Genomic DNA, 18,548 nt, shown 5'->3' with positions numbered 1-18,548 from the left:
TTCTCGTCGCTTCGTTTCTGTGCATCGTTTTCAACACGATGTTTACTGCGAATCTATTTATGGGGATGCTTTGGCGTCAGCTTTGTTGGAGTTAGCACACACATACAAAAAAAATGTCTCATAGTCAGGGTTCATATGAGGGGATGTGATCAAACGAGGAGAGGGAAATGGTTTCACACGATGAAGCTCACGTAAGGCGGTGTGGGGTCTCGACGAGGCGAGCGACACGCCACGCTCTTGGAGAGAAAGGACACAGTTGACACGGTCGGTACAAACCAAACAACATACATTTATTTAACTAATTTATAACGACAATAACGTCCGCCGAATTGATACATAACTCGTTATGTAATACGCTTGGACATCGTTACACAATAACACGACAAACCCAATAACACATCCAAGGCGGCGTCGCCAACGCTTGACTTACCACGAGGGCCCCCCACGCGCAGGCCCGCGGCGCCCCGTGCCGAGGACCCACGCTACAGACAACCGTTCGCGGCAACCGCCACGCGCAGAAGAGACTCTCTCAACTCTCGCCCGCCACCAAGGCTCGATTCCGCCATGGGGTCACCGTCGGCGCTACCCCCTCTACCAACAGTGGTACTCAACGCGAACACAACGCCATCTATCGCCCGGTGGTCGTCACCCGAAATGCGGCCTTGGGGCGAGGCACGTGCACCACACGGCGCAAACAACTTTACAGGGAGTGTCAGCACCCCCACAGCGGGAGATTCAAACATTAAACTGAAAGAGGAGAGCTGATGTGTCTGAAATGGCAGAAAATAGACTGAGGGTGACAGAAAGGAGACGAGCTATGGGAATACCCATGTGGACCAGAACCGTTGCGTACCTCTGACTTAGCTTAAATAAACAAACGAGGAAGTGTCTTATAAGTAACTAGGAAAAGCGATAGAAGAGACTTGCATACTGGAGGTATATACAGAATGAAAGGGACAACAGCCTCGCTCTCTGACAGCTTTTATTTCCCGCTCATTCCTTCTTTCATCTACATATTTTGTAATATTCCACGTTTCCCTTCCCGCTAGTTTAGCGTATTCGACCAAGAAAGTGCTTAGTTAATTCTTTTTCTTGGTTTCCCACTAGCATCTATTAGTTGTTTTTTTTTGTCATCTTCATTACATCACAGAAATTACCGAAGATGGGATGTCCGTTTTTAAATGTATACCTCTCGCTTTCGCACCGAAGTGTTTCAAATGCCACATTTGTACAGTAAACAGAAACGTACGGGACCGCATTAAACCTGCTTTCGAATGGGACGTAGCGTGCCTTATCTAGCATACCTACATTTGTTCACCCACGCACGAGGCGCCATCTATTTTACCAAAACGCAAATGCGTTCTGGCGTTGCCACACGTTCACATGACCATCGTATTGTACAAAGAGTGATAACAACCGCGATTACAATGCGCGAACAACTAAGACCTTTCTGGTCAGTTGATATAAACACATGCCTTTTCTGATATCAGTTGTACACATAAAACCTGGTGGTTTAGTCTAAAAACAGTAATGTTTTCTCCTATTTTAGAGAAACAAGCTCATCATTCTCTACATAATCGATGGTATCGTATCAATTCTCCGATAAAGTAGCGAAGATCGAAAATTGTGCACAAATCTGCAAGGAAAACAGTTTATACATTATTTTTGTGGCACTAGCGCACACTTTTGGGGAATAATATGTTTGAAATATCTAAATGTTATGCGCCAATATGCACAATAATACATTGTAAAGATGAAAGAAAGTGGAAAGCGGGAATCACAACCCATATAGCTATTTTCAGATCCGGCCCACGTGCCTTTAATCAATTACCCCTAGGAAATGTGATTACTTTGAGAAACAATCCCTTGTATGGATTGCACTTCCTGATTTATATTGTAGCCCCTTTGTATCTGCGTGTTAATTTTGTTTTTGTTCACCGTTCCTTTGTGCTGTTCATTAAGAAAAAAGAATCACCACCGTGTTTTAGGAAGGATAAATCGCACATTTCCGGGTCCGGGCATAGTTTCTCAGACATCGATAAAAGGTTTTTAAAAATACTTTCGCGTAACTGATTGATATGCGGGGTTCGACGTCCCAAACCACCATATGATTATGAGAGACGCCGTAGTGGAGGGCTCCGGAAATTTCGACCACGGTGTTCTTTAACGTTCACCCATATCTGAGCATACGGGCCTACATCATTTTCGCCTCCATCGAAAATGTACTTTCGCATAAGAACATGTACAGATGTATACATCAGTGCACATCACTCTTTTATTTCTCTCGTATTATTTTATTATAGACATGTATGGTGGCTGAAGATTTCAAAATTGGGAAACGTAGAAGCGTTGGGAGATGGCATTCTCTAATGTTATTCAAACGTGACAGGCAAAGATTACGGCATTGCATAAATGAATGAAATACCGAGAAGTTAACTAGATTGATAGACTCCGCTATCCTAGAAGCGGTGAGGGCACGTTGCGGTGTATAAATAAATTTTTTTCTAAATCACATGGGTAATTCATTGCATGTCGCACAAAATTGTGTAATACCACCTGATACCAGGCGCTGACAACACTTCCCGTTTAGCCATGAGGGTCATGTGTTTGACTTTCGTTTCTTGGCGCGGTGAACGGGGGGCTGTCGAATATTCGGTGATTTTTATCTTATTATTGCCTACATTGTTGCACGATGTTATCGCCGCTATCACATGGCTGAAACGGCGATTTCAGTATGATCAACGAGCACAGGCAGATTATTCGATCACTACAGGGTAACTCGAGCTTGTCCGTTTCCAACGGTTCATGATGTACGGCAGAATTCACAATGACATTTTCGTGACATACATTACTGTACATTTAGGTGTGACACTCTTTACAGTAAAAGGCATGTGCAAAGTAAACCTGTTTAGCATACTATAGTGCGTACGTGTGCATGGGGGTGTAACGTTGATGCTTTTCAGGAGTCTGCAAGAACGTCCGCTAATAAGTGGCATGATTTCTTTTATACGCACTAGCTCCTCGTCGCGCAGTCAATTGCGTGACAGTTACATGACGTCACTGTCCCACTGCCTTGGTCTTTATCGCACCATGGAAGGAGCATCCATCTGAAGAGTTGTCGATAGCGCAAACCCAAAGGCTACGCATCCGTCGCGCAGCGTGTTCTTTCGCCAGTCTATCTGGTCAGTTGGCATTCCTGCGAGCGAGGACCGTTATCTTCCGCGACAGAAGTGGCTACGCAGGATTGCTAAGCAACCTTATCATCCGCGATTGTGGCTTTGCGAGCACACAAGCTCGTTCTTCCAATATGGAGCCCACTTCGAAATAACGGCCGTTTGGCTGTTGTCGCAGCGTTCGCCTCGGAAATGCGTCGGTGTGTTGCCTCTGCGCTGCTGCTCGCCGCTTCGTGCTTGTGCTTTGTGGTGAGCCGCGGTGACATCGTGCTTCGTCGCAACGGTTACACGGGCGTCACCATAGCTCTTTCGCCGCGTATATTGCGAGAGCGTCTGCCCGACGACTTTGCGAACATCGTCGCCGAGCTCGTCGACTCTGCATCGAAGAAGGTTTACGGTGAACTCGATGGCCGCGCGTTCTTCAAGGAGGTCACCTTGCTAGTTCCCAGTTCCTTCAACGTTTCCGCGATTGTCGAGAGCAACAGCACCAGAGACGACCTGCATATCGCGGCGAGTTCTAGGCCCAGCTTCGGCTCGGCGCATTTTGTGATCGAGCCCGACAAGGGCGTCCTCTTCGGCGAGCACCCGTACACCCTGCAGTATGGCCCTTGCGGTGTCCAAGGCTTACGAACGGTGCTGCCTTTCTCCTCTGTCGTCAAGATCGACGGTGAAGCGATGGCCACAGAATGGTTACGTTTCAGGTACGGCGTATTCATTGAACAACCTGTGCCCAACGATCCACTGTACTCGCCCGACGTGGCCGCCACGAAGCAGGGCGTTCTTTGCGAGTCGCTAAGTGCTCGAGACGTGATTGAACAGTCTGACGACTTCAGTGGTATCAACCTCAGTGGCTCATCGCCCTACGAGCGTGTCAAGTTAAATATTGTCCAGGAGGCTCCGCTGCGCCTCGTCGTAGTCTGGAATGTTGAATCGCAAGACCTGTCATCTCGGACACCGCACATGACGACTCTGACGGCGCTCAAGAAGTTTGCTCAGACGCTGGTCCCAGAGGAATCGATGATGGCGTTGGTGGCCTACAGTTCGAGCGTGTTTTATGCCGACAGCGGGCTCATTGTTATGAATACCAAGGAACAGAGAGAACAGTTCGCGAAGAGCTATCCGGCATCTCGTCGTGTCACGTCGACTCTTGAGCGGGCGGTATCCAAGGCTTTGGAACTTCTGGACACGAAGGCGGATGAACATACAGGGCCACACGGTTCAATTCTTTTAATATCTCACGAACAAGTTCGTTTGGAGGACCTAAATGCTGCAAGAAAGGTGTTGAATGGTAAACAACTCAGGGTCCACGCCCTGCTTTTTTCCGAGAGTGGTGTTGAAAACAACGTTGAAAAGCTCTGCTCGGAATATGACGGCAGTGTGTTCTTAGCCCAGACCTACGGGAAAAGATCTCTGGCTTACACGCAACAAGCCAACGCGATTGCTGCTTTGACATTCAGCAAAACTTCGTACGCCGAGACAAGGGCCCCGATAATCTTGCGACAGAAGGTAATAGACCCAGTTAAAGAAGGGGAGGAAACCACCGAAGTCTTCAATGTTGACTCACTCGATATGATGACGCTTGGGGTGGACATCGTCTTCGAGAATGATGACGAAACTTCTTATCACCTCAATGATTTGTTTCTTGAATCACCAACTGGTAAAGCTTATGGTATAAAAAGCCCAGAACTGACAGAGCTGCAGGCGTTTCATGTCGGCCAGTTTAAGATACGAGACGCCTCCTCCGGACAGTGGACCCTACGCATCAAACCCGAAAATTCCATGCCAAACTCAGTGAACCTTGAAGTTTGGCTTCAGACGTCTTCGACCAGCGATCCGCCCATTACATTAAATGCCTGGCTTAGCTCTGAATTTTGGAACGTGGACCCTTCGAAGCCGCTTCTAATCTATGCGGAAGTTCGGAAAGGCTCCAACCCTCTTCGCTACGTTAGCGTCACAGCAACCGTGGTCGATCCCGAGGGCAGCACGACGGACTTTAGTCTTGTGGACAACGGTGCTGGCACTCCCGACGTGACCGCTGGAGACGGAATCTATAGCCGGTACTTCACTGGATTTTCAAAAAAGGGCCGCTACACGTTGTCAGTGAGCGCAGAAGGTTCCGATCAGAGCGTCGTAGTTGGTGGTGCCTTGCGAAACGAGGATTCATCACCGCCAGCTCAGTGCTGTGGAAGTCAGTTTCCGGAACGAGGGTCAGTGCCGTCTGGACGATTCTCGCGGTATTTCGAGTACGGGTCGTTTTTCAGCATTGCCGACAAGCCTCCAGGTGACACATACCCGCCAAGTCGCGTTACCGACCTGAAAGCGAGCCGCGACGGTGATCGTGTCACACTCGAATGGACTGCACCCGGAAACGACTATGACCACGGTACGGCAAGGAGCTATGAATTCAGATATTTCGACAGAGACGTCGACTTCGCGAAGCTTTTTGAAAATTCTGGAAAAATCATCCAAAAGTTTGACATCGACAATCTCGCGAACTCCCCGAAACCTTCTGGCGAACGGGAAATGTGTTCGTTCAAATTCAGTCACGGCGATAACGGAGGAAGTTACTACTTCGCTATGCGGGCCGACGACGACTCTAACAAAGGACCCGTGTCCAATGTGGTGGAAGTGACCTTTCCGGTGCCTACAACTCCCTCGGCTGTTCCGGGTGGAAAGGGCACAGAAGATGCTGTTGTGAACGTAACGGAGAACGACCGCAATTTCGCGAGAGGTGGCTTGACGTCCTTGCAACTTGCGTTGGCCATTGTGCTTCCGCTGCTCTTTCTGGTGATCCTGATCATCATCATCTTACTGGTCGTGTGCTTCAGGAGAAGAGGCAAAGATGCCAAAGGATCGCAAGATAGTTCATCGCCGCCACCGCCCACGAGGACGCGTCCCATTATCTCGCCTCCGCTCGCAAAGAATGGCTCGGTGACCCCCAAAAAAGAAGGCAGCGACGAAAAAGTGGACCCATATGCCACGTCACCCTTCAATGGTAGCAGTATCAGCCCCATTACCTCTTATTCGGCAGACTTCCTAATGGACCAATACGAACGCGAGAAAGCAAAGAAGGCGTCTCAGAATGGAACCCTGAAGACACCGACGGCACCGCAGCGCGCTGATCTCTCGTCTTCTTCCGATTCACATTCGGATGACCATCCTGGCCGTCCGGAAAAGGTGTGGACGTCGCCGCAGGCCAGGGACATTGAAGGCGACGTCGGGCTGCCGGCCGTGAAACCGTACGTCACTGAACTGAGGCCTGTGCAGAGCCCTCCATATGAACCAGGGTCCCGTCGCTTGCCTCCAGACTTTTCTTCGGTGCCCAGAAGACAAACATTTGTGTAGTTCTGCGTGGAAGGTTCGTGTAGCTGGAATAAACTCTTCTACGGGTGCTGCTGTCTTCATCACAGTGGTTTCATTCTCCAGCCGTTTCGGGGCTCTTGCCTGTGGGAGTAGTGCGAGTTGGAAAGCCGAACAACGGTGATGTTGTAAGAGAACGTGCATACACATACTTTGCAGCGTGTGCGGACGCTACTCTCGACGAGAAAGATGGAAACCGAGCCGGTACTTGTTCTTGCGCGAAAGAGTCGTTTGCCAAGCATTGCCTGGGCAGGAGCCCTAACATTTGCTACTATTGCTGTTGGTGATCCTTTCCAAAATTTCCAACAACGAAAGCCTTTCTACTCTTTGAACTCCAATAATGAACTCTGCTGCAACTAGAACATACGGACAAAGTGCGGGAAGCTCTCGATTTTTTTAACTGGAAAATACTATAAATTCTCTAACCGACCAGTGTTCCCGTGGCTTAGTTGTGGCAGTTTTGTTTCATTTTGCTCGTTGCCTTTTCTGTCGTTTCTGCGAGCGCGCGTTATTGTCCACAGAAACATATGTACAAACCAGTGTTATATATTTTTAGTATTATGGCATTTTATTATTATTACATTCAACTAACCGACACTTTTACTCACTGTAAATATACTCATAAAATGAAATGTCTTCCCACTGACACAGTATTGTTTCAATGCGATCACTTTACTTCAATCTACATATATGCCTTAAAAAGTTTTAGCCTCTTGTACGTGTGTACGTGTATTTTTTTTTATTTTTGACGTATAGGTGTCACGCTAGCCAGATTTGAAAATAAAAACCGAGTGAAATATTCCCGTTGTTTCATTGTGCTCATGCGATTTTGATATGCTGTATTTTTGGTCGTTCTTGGTCGATTTTGTTTTATTGTAGCTCGCAAAAAGTGTACACTGTGTACAACCAACATGCCCCTACCTAGGCTCTTCTAGGCATCGGCAATTTAAATGCGAAATAATTAAGAAAAAACCGATATCGGTAGCGCTGAGCTGACGTATTCGAAGAATAAAAATCGGGATCGCAGCGGGAATCAAATCCAAGCATTTGCGTGGTTCTCAGGTATTCTACCACAAAGCCACGCGCCACATCTGGAAACCGCTTTGAAAGAAGACCGTCGTAAAGTCGGTGCAACGTCAGTCGTAGTTGCAGTGCTCGCTATCTAATTTTACAAAAAAAAAAAAGCAATAAGCATTACATATGTATACGCCTGTGATACTCGCGGTATATGTCGGGGGTGCGTCAATTGTGCTTTAAGTGTTGACTCTGCTTCTATAGCAGTCTGAGAAACATTGCATTTGTATTACTGTGACTCGGCAAGCAGTGCTCGACCTCGGTAGAAAGCGCTAACGAAAGTTCCGTGTGAAAATCGCATCGTCACACCGTAAAGTGCACTTTCTTCTTATAATACTGACTTCCTTGTTCTAAAGTGGGTGCTGACGTTACGTTATATATACCGTAAGTCACCTTTTAAACACCAGTGTAGACGACGTTCCTTGTAAGCGCATGATGTGGCCACAAATTAAGCACACTTACAAAAACAAGTCGATCCACCTCGTGAGTCTTGGCTCAAAGCCAAAAAAGAAATTCAGCATTGGCCATTACTCGCCGTGTGTTTTGCATGAAATTGATTGCCATATGTCACATGAGATCTGCCTTTGTCATTTTTTTTCTATTCGAACGGGCGGGTTACTACAGTGTGATCGTTAGACCGAGCGTGGATATATATATATATATATATATATATATATATATATATATATATATATATATATATATATATATATATATATATATATATATATATATATATATATATATATATATATATATATATATATATATATATATATATATATATATATATATATATTGTGTGTGTGTGCTTCTTATGGTGTTGAAATCAGCTAGTTGGCGTGGAAATTGCGTTCATGGCACCATTATTTGTGTTTATGGCATCGTTTGTCTTGAGGAGAGAGAGAGAGAGAGAGCGATTTCGGGCTGACTTTGAAAATACACCGCAAATTCCAAGCCGCGCGCTGTGCTGTAATTTTTGGTTCGCGTTTTATTAACCTCGAAAAGTGTTCCAGGATCTCCTTGAGCAGTAGATCATTGGCCCGCCATGTTGGTCTACAGTGGCGAATACACTTGGCTGCTGACACTATACGGTCGCGGGATCAAATCCTGGCCACAGCAGCCGATGGGGGTGAAAATGCTTGAAGCCCGTGTGCTTAGGTTAAGGTGCACGTAAAATAACCCCAGATGGTCAAAATTTCCGGAGCCCTCCACTACGGCGTCTCTCATAATCATATCGTCGTTTTGAGATGAACCCCTATAATTATTATTAGTAGGTATGTCGTTGAACACTGACAGTTGCAAACGTTCTCGAATTGATGTTTATGTTGTGGCGTGGTCGTAATCTGAAAGAAGGCGACCTTTGATCTTGTGCGCGTGAGTTGGAAAACCACAGTGTAAGCAAAGTATATGCTGTACACTGACAGAGGCGATCGTAGTCGGCCGCCGTTGGTTATCTGATCTTCCAGGAACCTTCCAGCGTTTTGCTGGTGCTTGCGTAAGCTCGCGGAAAATTTTGACTAGCTGCGTCCTACACGTATCTTAAAGGGACACTAAAGTCAACTATTAAGTCGACGTTGTTTGTTGAAATGACGTTCCGGAAACCTCGTAGTGTTGCTTTTGTGCCAAGGAAGGGCATATTTTGAAATAAAATCGCGTTTTAGTGGTCCGCGTCGGGTTAGCGCGCTTCAATTTACCCGCCTCAAGAAACGGACCGACCGGTCCGTCTCACGTCATTGTTGCCGTGCACAACGTTGCCCGGCTTTACAGCGCTAGTAGCAGCATATACCGAAAGCAGTGAGAGCCACAGCAGCAAAAGCGGCCCTTGATGAATTTCCTTCTTTGGCTCCGAGATTGCAGACGCTTTTGTTTCAACTGCGCCCTGCTAGATGCCAGCACCTGTCTCGTGTAATCACGCGAAAATTGAATTTTCGAACCACTCGCGCCATGCCCCATAGTAACGTCCGGTGGTTCTATTTTCCATGAATCAAACAAACGAACAAGCAGCATTTTATTGCGTCTCTTGGTGCACGGAAAGTTCTTTATTTAGTGCAGTTAGATCCACTACTCGTGAGAAATTGTAGGCCGTCTGTCTGACGTGATCGGGATCATTTTGAAATTGTCCTACTGCGGCGCTTGTGTTATTGTGCATTTACCTTAATTTCTCGGTAAGTAGGACACTGTTGTTGATAATATTGTTGTTTTAAGTGTTGTCATACATTGAGCTTTCACTCTGACGTAAATTGTTATTTGACTTTAGTGTCCCTTTAACGGAACATTCTGGAAAAATCGCGAAGCATCCGAAAATTGCGCCGCTGACTGCAACGACGCAAGTGGTGGTAACATGTCTGTATAGGCAAAGCCGGATGACATTTGAATAAAAAAGCTCGTAAGCACGTGTGGCGACCCGATGGCCACCTTTTAGAGAGGTGGATGCTGCTAGCACTTTTTTTCGCAAATAACATTACACTCCCAATTCACCTTAGCAAAGATAAATGGGGTTGTTTTGATATCGCAACTAATAATACAAAACGAGAATATCAATAGGCCAAGGACGATGCGAGCAATCGGATCAGCGAGTCGCGTCTGTGTCGATTTTGTGTATTTTCTATTGTCACGTGTCATAGTCACGTGTCACAGTCACGTGTCAATTACGTTCTCGTCTCGTATGGGTGGAGGGGGCGGAATCTGTGTTCGTGTGACTGACATTTGGTATGTCGGTGCCCAACCGCACGTTCACAGTGGCCCTGCAGTTCGTCATGGGCTACGCACGGATCTTGCAGACGAATAAGGTCGCCTTAAGCAAGGTCTACATCGGAGTCTGGCCCCTCCTCTTTCTCAGTTCAGCTGAAGCAGCCGAGGTAGGTGCTCGCTTCGGATTTTCTAACGTTCGAACTTTGTTCTTCTGATTATCCATAGCTGCGCCCTGGCTATACGGATGTTTTTTTATATTTGTATTCCTGTTACAATAATGATATTTGTAGTGGTTAACGTCGCAAAACCACGATGGTACTATATATGACAGACGCTGTATTTGAGATCTATAGAAATGTCGACCATCAGAGGTTGCTTAACATGTGTCTAGATCTAACCACACGAACTTCTACCAGTTTGGCCTCCATGAAAAACGCGGCCGGAATTAAATCTCAGGACTTTCGGGTCAGCATGCCGTCGATCACAATAATTACTGTAGGCTACCGTGGCTGATGTATTACTGTTACATAAGATAATGGTGAGCACGAACACTTCTCACGCAACGAGGCCCTTTTTTCTTTATTCACGATTTAAGTTTCCTTACATAAAACCAAAAGGATCAGGATTAAAGGCGCTAGCATAACTAACTGAGCCTCTGACCCCTGCGAAGCCAGTGCTCCGGCGAATCAACATAATCAAAGAAGCACAGCGCACGCACACAATAAAACATGCTTGTTCTGAGTAAGATTTAACACATCAGTCAATGTGCGAGAGTAGCGTAAGCAATATGTGTGACGTAATGAGAAATTCGTAAACGGAGTGTGGATGCTGGAGCCGGCGTTCCGACAAACAGACTTGCACTTACCTCCTGTTTAGGAATCTCTAATTTCAAGTTTCCATCTTACCCTTTCTGTTGTTCTTTGTTTCTGCCGTTGAATAAGTAACGTAAGTGACATAAGTAACAATGTGACATATCATTGAGCCCGCGGACCTTTGCATTGACTGTATACACAACTAGGTGCATGCATAGTTTCCCAATGGAATAGCTGAAACTTTTCGTCTGCAAGAAAAATCATGCGTCTCCTTTGCCGTGGCCACTTGCTTGAAGAAAACAGTGAAACGTACTTTTTGCTTGGGTCTAATCCCAGAAACAGCAGGCTATAACGAGTACCTTGTCGCGCAGTTATCATGCGGCGGTATTGTCTCTCTGCAATCGATCGACCCTCTTTTCATTGCGGGCGCAAGCAAAGTTTAATTTAAAATGAAGTAAACTCCCTTTACATTGCTCGTCGTGGGCTGTTTTGCACTTACCGCAGTTGTGTTCAAGGTTTTCGACTGCTGGTCCAAAGGTCGTGGCATCGAAACCCTGCTGCGGTGGCCGCATTTTCGACGGAGGCGGAAAAGCTATAGGCCGATGTGCTTAGATTTAAGCTGTATTAACACGACAGATGTGATCGAGGACGGATCAGTCACGTGAAGTGTGGCGTCATTCTGCATTATTCACACGACAGGGTGGAATTCACGCTGCAAGTAGGGATTTCGGCATCGCTCCTTGACGATCCCAACTGGTATTTGGGCCTCCGTCGTTTTCACGAATCGCTCCGCTTGGACCAAAACGAGGACGCGGAAACGACTGCCGTAAGGTGACGAAGTATTCGCCATCCGCAGGCTCGGATCGTTATTTCGTCTGTCATAGGAATACGGATTCAGGTGCGCGTTAAAGAACCCCAGGTGGTCAAAATTTGCGGAGCCTTGCACTACAGCGTCTCTCATAATCATATCTTTGTTCTGGGACGTTGAATCGCAACAGTTATTATTAGTGGGTTTATTTCGCGGTAAAGCAGCATATGCAGCTTAACGCTGGGTGAGCATCGGGCCTTCATTTTTTGGTGAGTCGCTCTTTAGATTCCCAACCTTCCGAGTATATGTCGATTTCTTTGCCTTGTTACTGCTTCCCGTGCTCTTTCTACTAAATCACCCGACCCGAACAAATGCGTACGCTTCAGCCAAGCTTTGTCAATATGGCTTCTGGTGCTTTCATAAACAACACATGTCCGTCAGCGTCGCTTATCTCTCTTCTTAAACAGGTCGTGATGAAAAGCAACACGATCCTGGACAAAGCATTTCTGTACGACCTGTTCAATTCATGGCTTGGCACAGGCCTGCTCACCAGGTGCGAACGTGTGTTTGTTCATTAATAAGTGTCATGCGCCTTTTGTGGTCATTATCATCATTGTGTCCATGACAAGCGTCGCGACCCATACGTGATTTCGTATAGGATAATCGAATTTTTAAGCTGACATGCAAACGTATAAAGCTAGATGATCATAAATAACAAAGTATCGAGGTATCGTACCGCAAGAAGGCGCGATGAAACACAACGATAGTTCAGCGAATACAGAGCTTTATATTACAATGCGCTTGCATACCAGATAATTCAGCAGAGAGATTTAGGGCCGGTTACCCCGAGCCGCTTGCGGCGCACGCACGCTCTTGCGTTCCTTTGTACCACCTGCATTCCTTTGTACCAGCTGCACACGCGAAGAACGCAAATGAACAATAGGGGTTGCGTACCCAAGCAACTCTCCATCAGAGCATTTTACAGTGTCGGTGACCCCAATAGCCGTCGTGTCTACGCGTTCTTGCGTAGCTTTGTACCCTGCCCCACTTTTATTGCGTTCTCCAGCCGCATACAAAAAAAAAAAGAGAGCAAACAAAAGTGAACGTATAGGCAAGCACCTCGGTATAGACGAAGAAAGTGCTTTACAGCGCAAACGACAGGAGGGGATAGAAGAGACGAGAACAGAGCGCTATCCTCTCCTGTCGTTTGCGCTTTAAAGCACTTTCTTCATCTACCATGCAGCACCAATTATCCCAATCGAGCACCTTGTTAAAGCACCTCGGGAGTCGCGCGGCTCTAAAACTAATAGAAACCTTCTATTGTAGTGTTTGGCCTTTGTTGGAAACCGCGCAGCTTGCGTATACACGCGGTGAGACGTAAGTCTCTCGAGTACTTTAATCTGAAACTCTCTGGCGTGTTGTTTATTCGGAATGTTCGGGCTGAACTGTTGTCTGCAGGCTTATACTTCTGTATTTCGAGCGATGTCGAAATGCTTTTCGGATATGAAAAGGTACGAGCAGTCGTGAAGTCGCGACCGATTCATTGCAGTCATAATAGATTGCCAATAACGTGACTATGCGTAATTTGGAGGCAAACGGGCTCGTTGGCTAAAAAGTGAACTAAAGAAAGAAAGAAAGAAAGAAAGAAAGAAAGAAAAAAAGAAAGAAAGAAAGAAAGAAAGAAAGAAAGAAAGAAAGAAAGAAAGAAAGAAAGAAAGAAAGAAAGAAAGAAAGAAAGAAATCATTTAATGAAAAGAAAACGAAGACAGCGTCGCGCTTTTTTCGCTTTCAGTGCAGCGACGTTCTAGCACTGTTCTCTGCCGCACGTGTGGAGAACCAGCGGCGTTGCCAGACCAAGCATGTGGCCTGCTCATATAATGGGCTAAATCTTAATGAAAGCAAGCACGCCATTGCGTACGTGGCCCTTTCGGGTCACCGGCTACGTGCGTTCACGGTATTTCAGTTGAGTCTCATAAAGCGGCACCTTGTTTCCTGCAAGCGATACGGCCCTGTGATCAACGTACCGCATCGTTACGTGGTAGTGGGTGAAATAATCGATGAAAAACAAGTGGCCGGCCGCTTCGGGCTCGGCGCGGCGGCCAAGGCCGGGGGGCGAGAGTCGCTTCCGTAGGTCAATAAAATGCGTCGGCATTTATACCCGTTCCTCTTACCCGTTGTTGATTACAGACTGAAGACGCGGAAAGGAGAGCTACGTAGCAGATGGCTATCGCCCAATCATTAATGGGCGCATGCTGAAAAGGAAGGACAGAAGATACGTAAGCGAAAAATGGCCGAGGAAAATCTAAGGAATGAAGCGATTTAAGTCAGAGCACTCGTGCAAGCTTTAAAGCGGCTGTCAACATATTCGATTAAGAGTAGAGTACTACAGCCTTTGCCGTACAGTCAGGTTGCACGGAACGCTGACAACATTAAAGGGTACGTTTAGGCTTATGTATAAAAATACGCAACGCAGACAGCAAACACAACTGCGTAATCAGTACAAGCCTGATTGCGTCTAAACACAGTGAAAGGAAAATCATCCCTGTGCACAACTTCGAAAATCATCGCTATTAACGGATGCGTTTGCCAAGAGCATATTTACAAAAATCAAATGAAAACATTTAATATTATATATTGAAGGGTTTTATCGCTGTCCTCAAAATGCGCAACCATTTCATTCTGCTATGGTGCTAACCTATAGGGCAAAAATTTGTACAACAAACTCGAGGAGAATTAGGCATAGAAGAACTGTGACATTACGCAGCGGGCAATATAATAGGATATGAATGACATATAACATTAAGAGACAGGAAGACAGAAGTGTCGACCAGACAGTCAGGGGTTGAACAGGCCACGTAGTGCGTAGCTGAAATTGTCGACTGGCACACATGGAGCAATAAACTCGATACTAAGGGATGAAAAACGCAGCTGACGGCGGCATGGAGTTAGGTTGGAGTAATAAAATTAAGGAATTTGAAGGCATATACGCTATATCAGCTTGCGTAAGACAAGCTAAACGAATATTGTGAGAGGCCGTCTTGCTGCAGTGTAGATAAGATAGCCCGATGACGACATGATTATTCGGATAGTGACGAGCACTAAGTTAACTTCGTTGATGATTTTGTTCGCGGTTTCATTCAAATATTGCTCATTCATTGCGCGTTCTATTCTTAGTTATCTGGTCCCTTAAACTTTTCGCAGCCATCGTACAACAGAACAGGACTAAACGTTCAGTTTGAGGCGTCGTGAGTCAGGACTCGGCGAAGTGTGTCCTTTCCTGAATATTTGCGCCAGTCACTTCAATTTCAGCTATGTACCAACTATCCCGACAGCTAATGCTACTAAGCCATCCTTTACTTCGAAATAAGGTTTCATCTATGAAAGCACTCAAGAAAGGACCACAAGGACGCGCTGTCGTGATGACCATGTGGTTATAATATCTGTAAGATGGACCATGCAGGCAAGTGAACGAACGCATGCTCCGGCCTTTCGGTGCAGCCCGAAGCGCAAGTGGCGTGCCCGGCGCAAACTGCTCACGCCAGCCTTCCACTTCAAGCTTCTGGACGACTTCGTACCAGTCATGGTGGAGCACGCTCGGACATTCGCCAACCGCTTGCGCACGCTATCCCAGCAACACCAGCAGGCGCCGCTCGACGTCGTGCCGCTGGTGTCGTGCTGCACCCTGGACGTCATCTGCGGTATGCGTATACTTCTGTCGCTATCGATGTTCACTGCATTCATGACGAACTATACCATGAATCAGAGATCTTCCGTGCAATATTTACTAGAGAAAACTCTGGCACTGCGATCGCTTAGCCACCATGGGAATGACAGTACGTATAGTACACGGACTTGCCTAATCTTCGTGCTTGCGACTTCGAACGCATGTACTTGTGCGTCTGTTTATTGTTGTGCGCTATCGGCGTCAAATGGAATCGGAACATCAACAAGCCTTTGTGATAGTGTATACATAGTGCACGCCGTCCAGACATCATTATTGACAGGCGCGCGCATCGTGTTCGGCACCTCTGCTCATATTAGCATGCCTGTCCGTGGTGGTAAGTAGACGGTGCACACGATACCATCGCGAAGACTTGCCGCTGTTCGTCTTTCGTTTGACGCTGATAGTACAGGCGTTTGTTACGGATAAAACGGTGTATCGTAGTGAACTTTCTTAACCGATTTGAATTGACGAACCTAAATAGGTTCAGGTGGTGAAATGGAACTGCCTAAGATTTGCTGAACTTCACCCTGCGGCAAAACGGCGTCAAGCCACACGGAGCCAAACGGGGTCGAAATAACAACGTTTAGACAAATACATGTTCTACTCAGCATTTATTCTGGCTGAAGTGCTATGCGTTGCCGATCCCATGTTGTGGTCAATGCTTATGATTGTGTGAAGGATTTTGCTTTGCATGTTGATTCACATTGACAGTAGTGCCCGCTACTATATCTTCGAACTACCTGGGACATCTATAAGTATTTGCAAACCGCTATGCTTTCAGGCGCTAAGCTGAAATATTGGAGCTAGTGCAGCTCAATCAGTTTATGCTTGCACGACCCATGAAAATATTGATGGACGAAAATTTGCTGCACCGGTGCTGTATATTCCGACCACCCAAACAGAACAGTGAACTATTGAAAACGTTTGCTGAAATAAAGTCACAGATTTGCCGCAAAGGCGAAGCAATGAACGCGATGGCAACAAATTGGAAGGTGACGCGTAGAATGGCAAGAAGATCGAAACGTGCCCCACGTTCCCCACGCACAAATGACGCATGAAACGTACCCACAAATACAGATGAACGCGAACAAGCGTCTAAGTTGTTACTTCGCTGTGTCTGAAAAGCGTGCCCTTTTTGCAAACGGAGACTGTGCATCGATTGCAGTGACCTTTGCGAGCCCGGTAACTACAACAGAATCGTTCCGGTGAAAGCCCAAGGGCAGCCAAGACGTACGATTGGCTCCACCGCGAGATAAGCGCGCGCGTTAGCGTCCACCTGCATGCTCCCTCTCCATGGGGCAAAGTACGCGTGGAATTGCGCCATCTTGCTGGTAATGCTGTCAAAACAAAAGTTCCCCCAGAGATAAGTGGTAGATAGATAGCTGGTAGGTGCTTCTTCGTGGCTCAGTGTTAACACCTAGCATTCATGATTCAGAGGCCTCACGTTCGACTCCGCGCGCCGGAGTCTTTTTCGGAATTATTTTTCCTTCTTGCGTTTTCATGTATATAGATACGTATACATATACGGCCAGTGACGGTGACGCCAACGATAAAATCCAGCTGAGAGTGTCCATAAAATTGCTATATCGCAATAATAATTCTTAAAAATCACCGCCCAGGCACTCCGTACTAATGGTTAACCAGCGAAAGCTGAAACGTGCGTCCCCGGTGTTTAGCAGTGAGTTCAACCTGACGTGGCACTGAATCATTTCACAATTGCAAAATTATTGAAAGTTGGGCTAGTTGGTAAGAATGAATTTTTGTTACAGCGCGAAAACGACAAATACGGGAGACAGATAGGGACACAAATGAGTGCCGACTCGCAGCTGCAACTTTTATTTGTAGACCACAAGAACGTGAAGAAAATCATAAAAAAGAAGCGTATAAACATTGTGCAGAAGTGTTAAACAGGAATATAAAAGCTTACATATTGCCACGATCCATTTCCCAAGTTTTTGTTATCGTCCCAAAACACCGCACGATTCTCCGCGCAAACCGCGCCTGCAGTTTTCTAGAAGGTTCCGGACTGTAGTAGATCATTTCGATAAGATCACGCCCACTGTGCGAACGGTACAGATTGTTCTGGAACCTACGCCACCGCCAGCGATAACGCTAGAACATTCGACGGCAAGAGTATAAATGCCGACGCGCTTCGCCGCTTTTCAGTTGTTGATCGAAGGCCGACGCTCCGGTCGCCGCTATCAGTCCGAGACTGCTATCTGTGCAAGACTGCTGCTGTAATTGGACTTTCCGTTTACCGGGCACAGGTTTGCCCAAATAAACAGTTAAATCCCAAAACGAAGTTTTCTGTCTTCGGCCACGTCACGACCCCGTGACATCTGGTGGAGGTGCTGCTTCGTTCATGTACCGGACGCCCCCGTCAAGCCGTGAACCCAGCCCACGTCGCGGAGAAGACACCGACGCCAACCAGGAGCAGCGAACAAGCCGCCGACAGCAAGGGCTACCACCGGAGTACGGGCTTCTACCAGACAAGGCGCGGAAGACGAAGGCCATGACCGCGACTGCAGCGACAATGACAACCGCAGCGTCCCAGCCCACGATGGTCATGCATCAACCCAGGGAACCACCAATTTTCCATGGGTCATCGTTCGAAGACCCGGAGTCCTGGCTAGAAACATACGACCGTGTGGCCGCCCTCAACCACTGGGACCATGACGAAAAGCTGCGTCGTGTGTTCTTCTATTTGGAAGACACCGCAAGGACTTGGCTTGAAAATCGGGAGTCCACGCTCCGAACGTGGGATGTTTTCTGCGGCGCATTCCTGCAAACGTTCGCGAGCGTCGCTCGCAAAGAGAGGGCCGCTGCTTTATTAGAGACTCGGGTTCAGCTACCAAATGAAAATGTCGCCATTTTCACAGAAGAAATGACCCGACTATTCCGTC

The 18,548-nt window shown here is 46.8% G+C and overlaps 2 protein-coding genes across 5 annotated transcripts in view; both read left to right on the top strand.

The window, feature by feature from the left end:
• LOC119181658 (cytochrome P450 4V2) overlaps positions 1-18,548 on the top strand; it is a 55,054-nt gene that overhangs the window by 23,596 nt on the left and 12,910 nt on the right. For 3 of the 4 annotated variants that reach the window (XM_075888940.1, XM_075888942.1, XM_037432907.2), the window contains 3 exons: positions 10,350-10,468; positions 12,389-12,474; positions 15,420-15,619. In XM_075888940.1, the coding sequence (XP_075745055.1) occupies positions 10,350-10,468; positions 12,389-12,474; positions 15,420-15,619 (405 nt within the window). The remainder of the gene's footprint in view (positions 1-10,349; positions 10,469-12,388; positions 12,475-15,419; positions 15,620-18,548) is intronic. The other variant, XM_075888943.1, reaches the window with a different exon arrangement.
• Positions 2,634-7,332, top strand: LOC119181667 (calcium-activated chloride channel regulator 1). Its single transcript, XM_037432914.2, has one exon. It carries the CDS (start codon positions 3,366-3,368, stop codon positions 6,516-6,518), a length of 3,153 nt encoding a protein of 1,050 aa, XP_037288811.2. The 5' UTR covers positions 2,634-3,365; the 3' UTR covers positions 6,519-7,332.

Source organism: Rhipicephalus microplus, chromosome 3, assembly GCF_043290135.1.
Source record: "Rhipicephalus microplus isolate Deutch F79 chromosome 3, USDA_Rmic, whole genome shotgun sequence".
Classification (NCBI taxonomy): domain Eukaryota; kingdom Metazoa; phylum Arthropoda; class Arachnida; order Ixodida; family Ixodidae; genus Rhipicephalus; species Rhipicephalus microplus.
The sequence above is the reverse complement of the archived record's forward strand: the minus strand, read 5'-3'. Positions and strand labels throughout refer to the sequence as shown.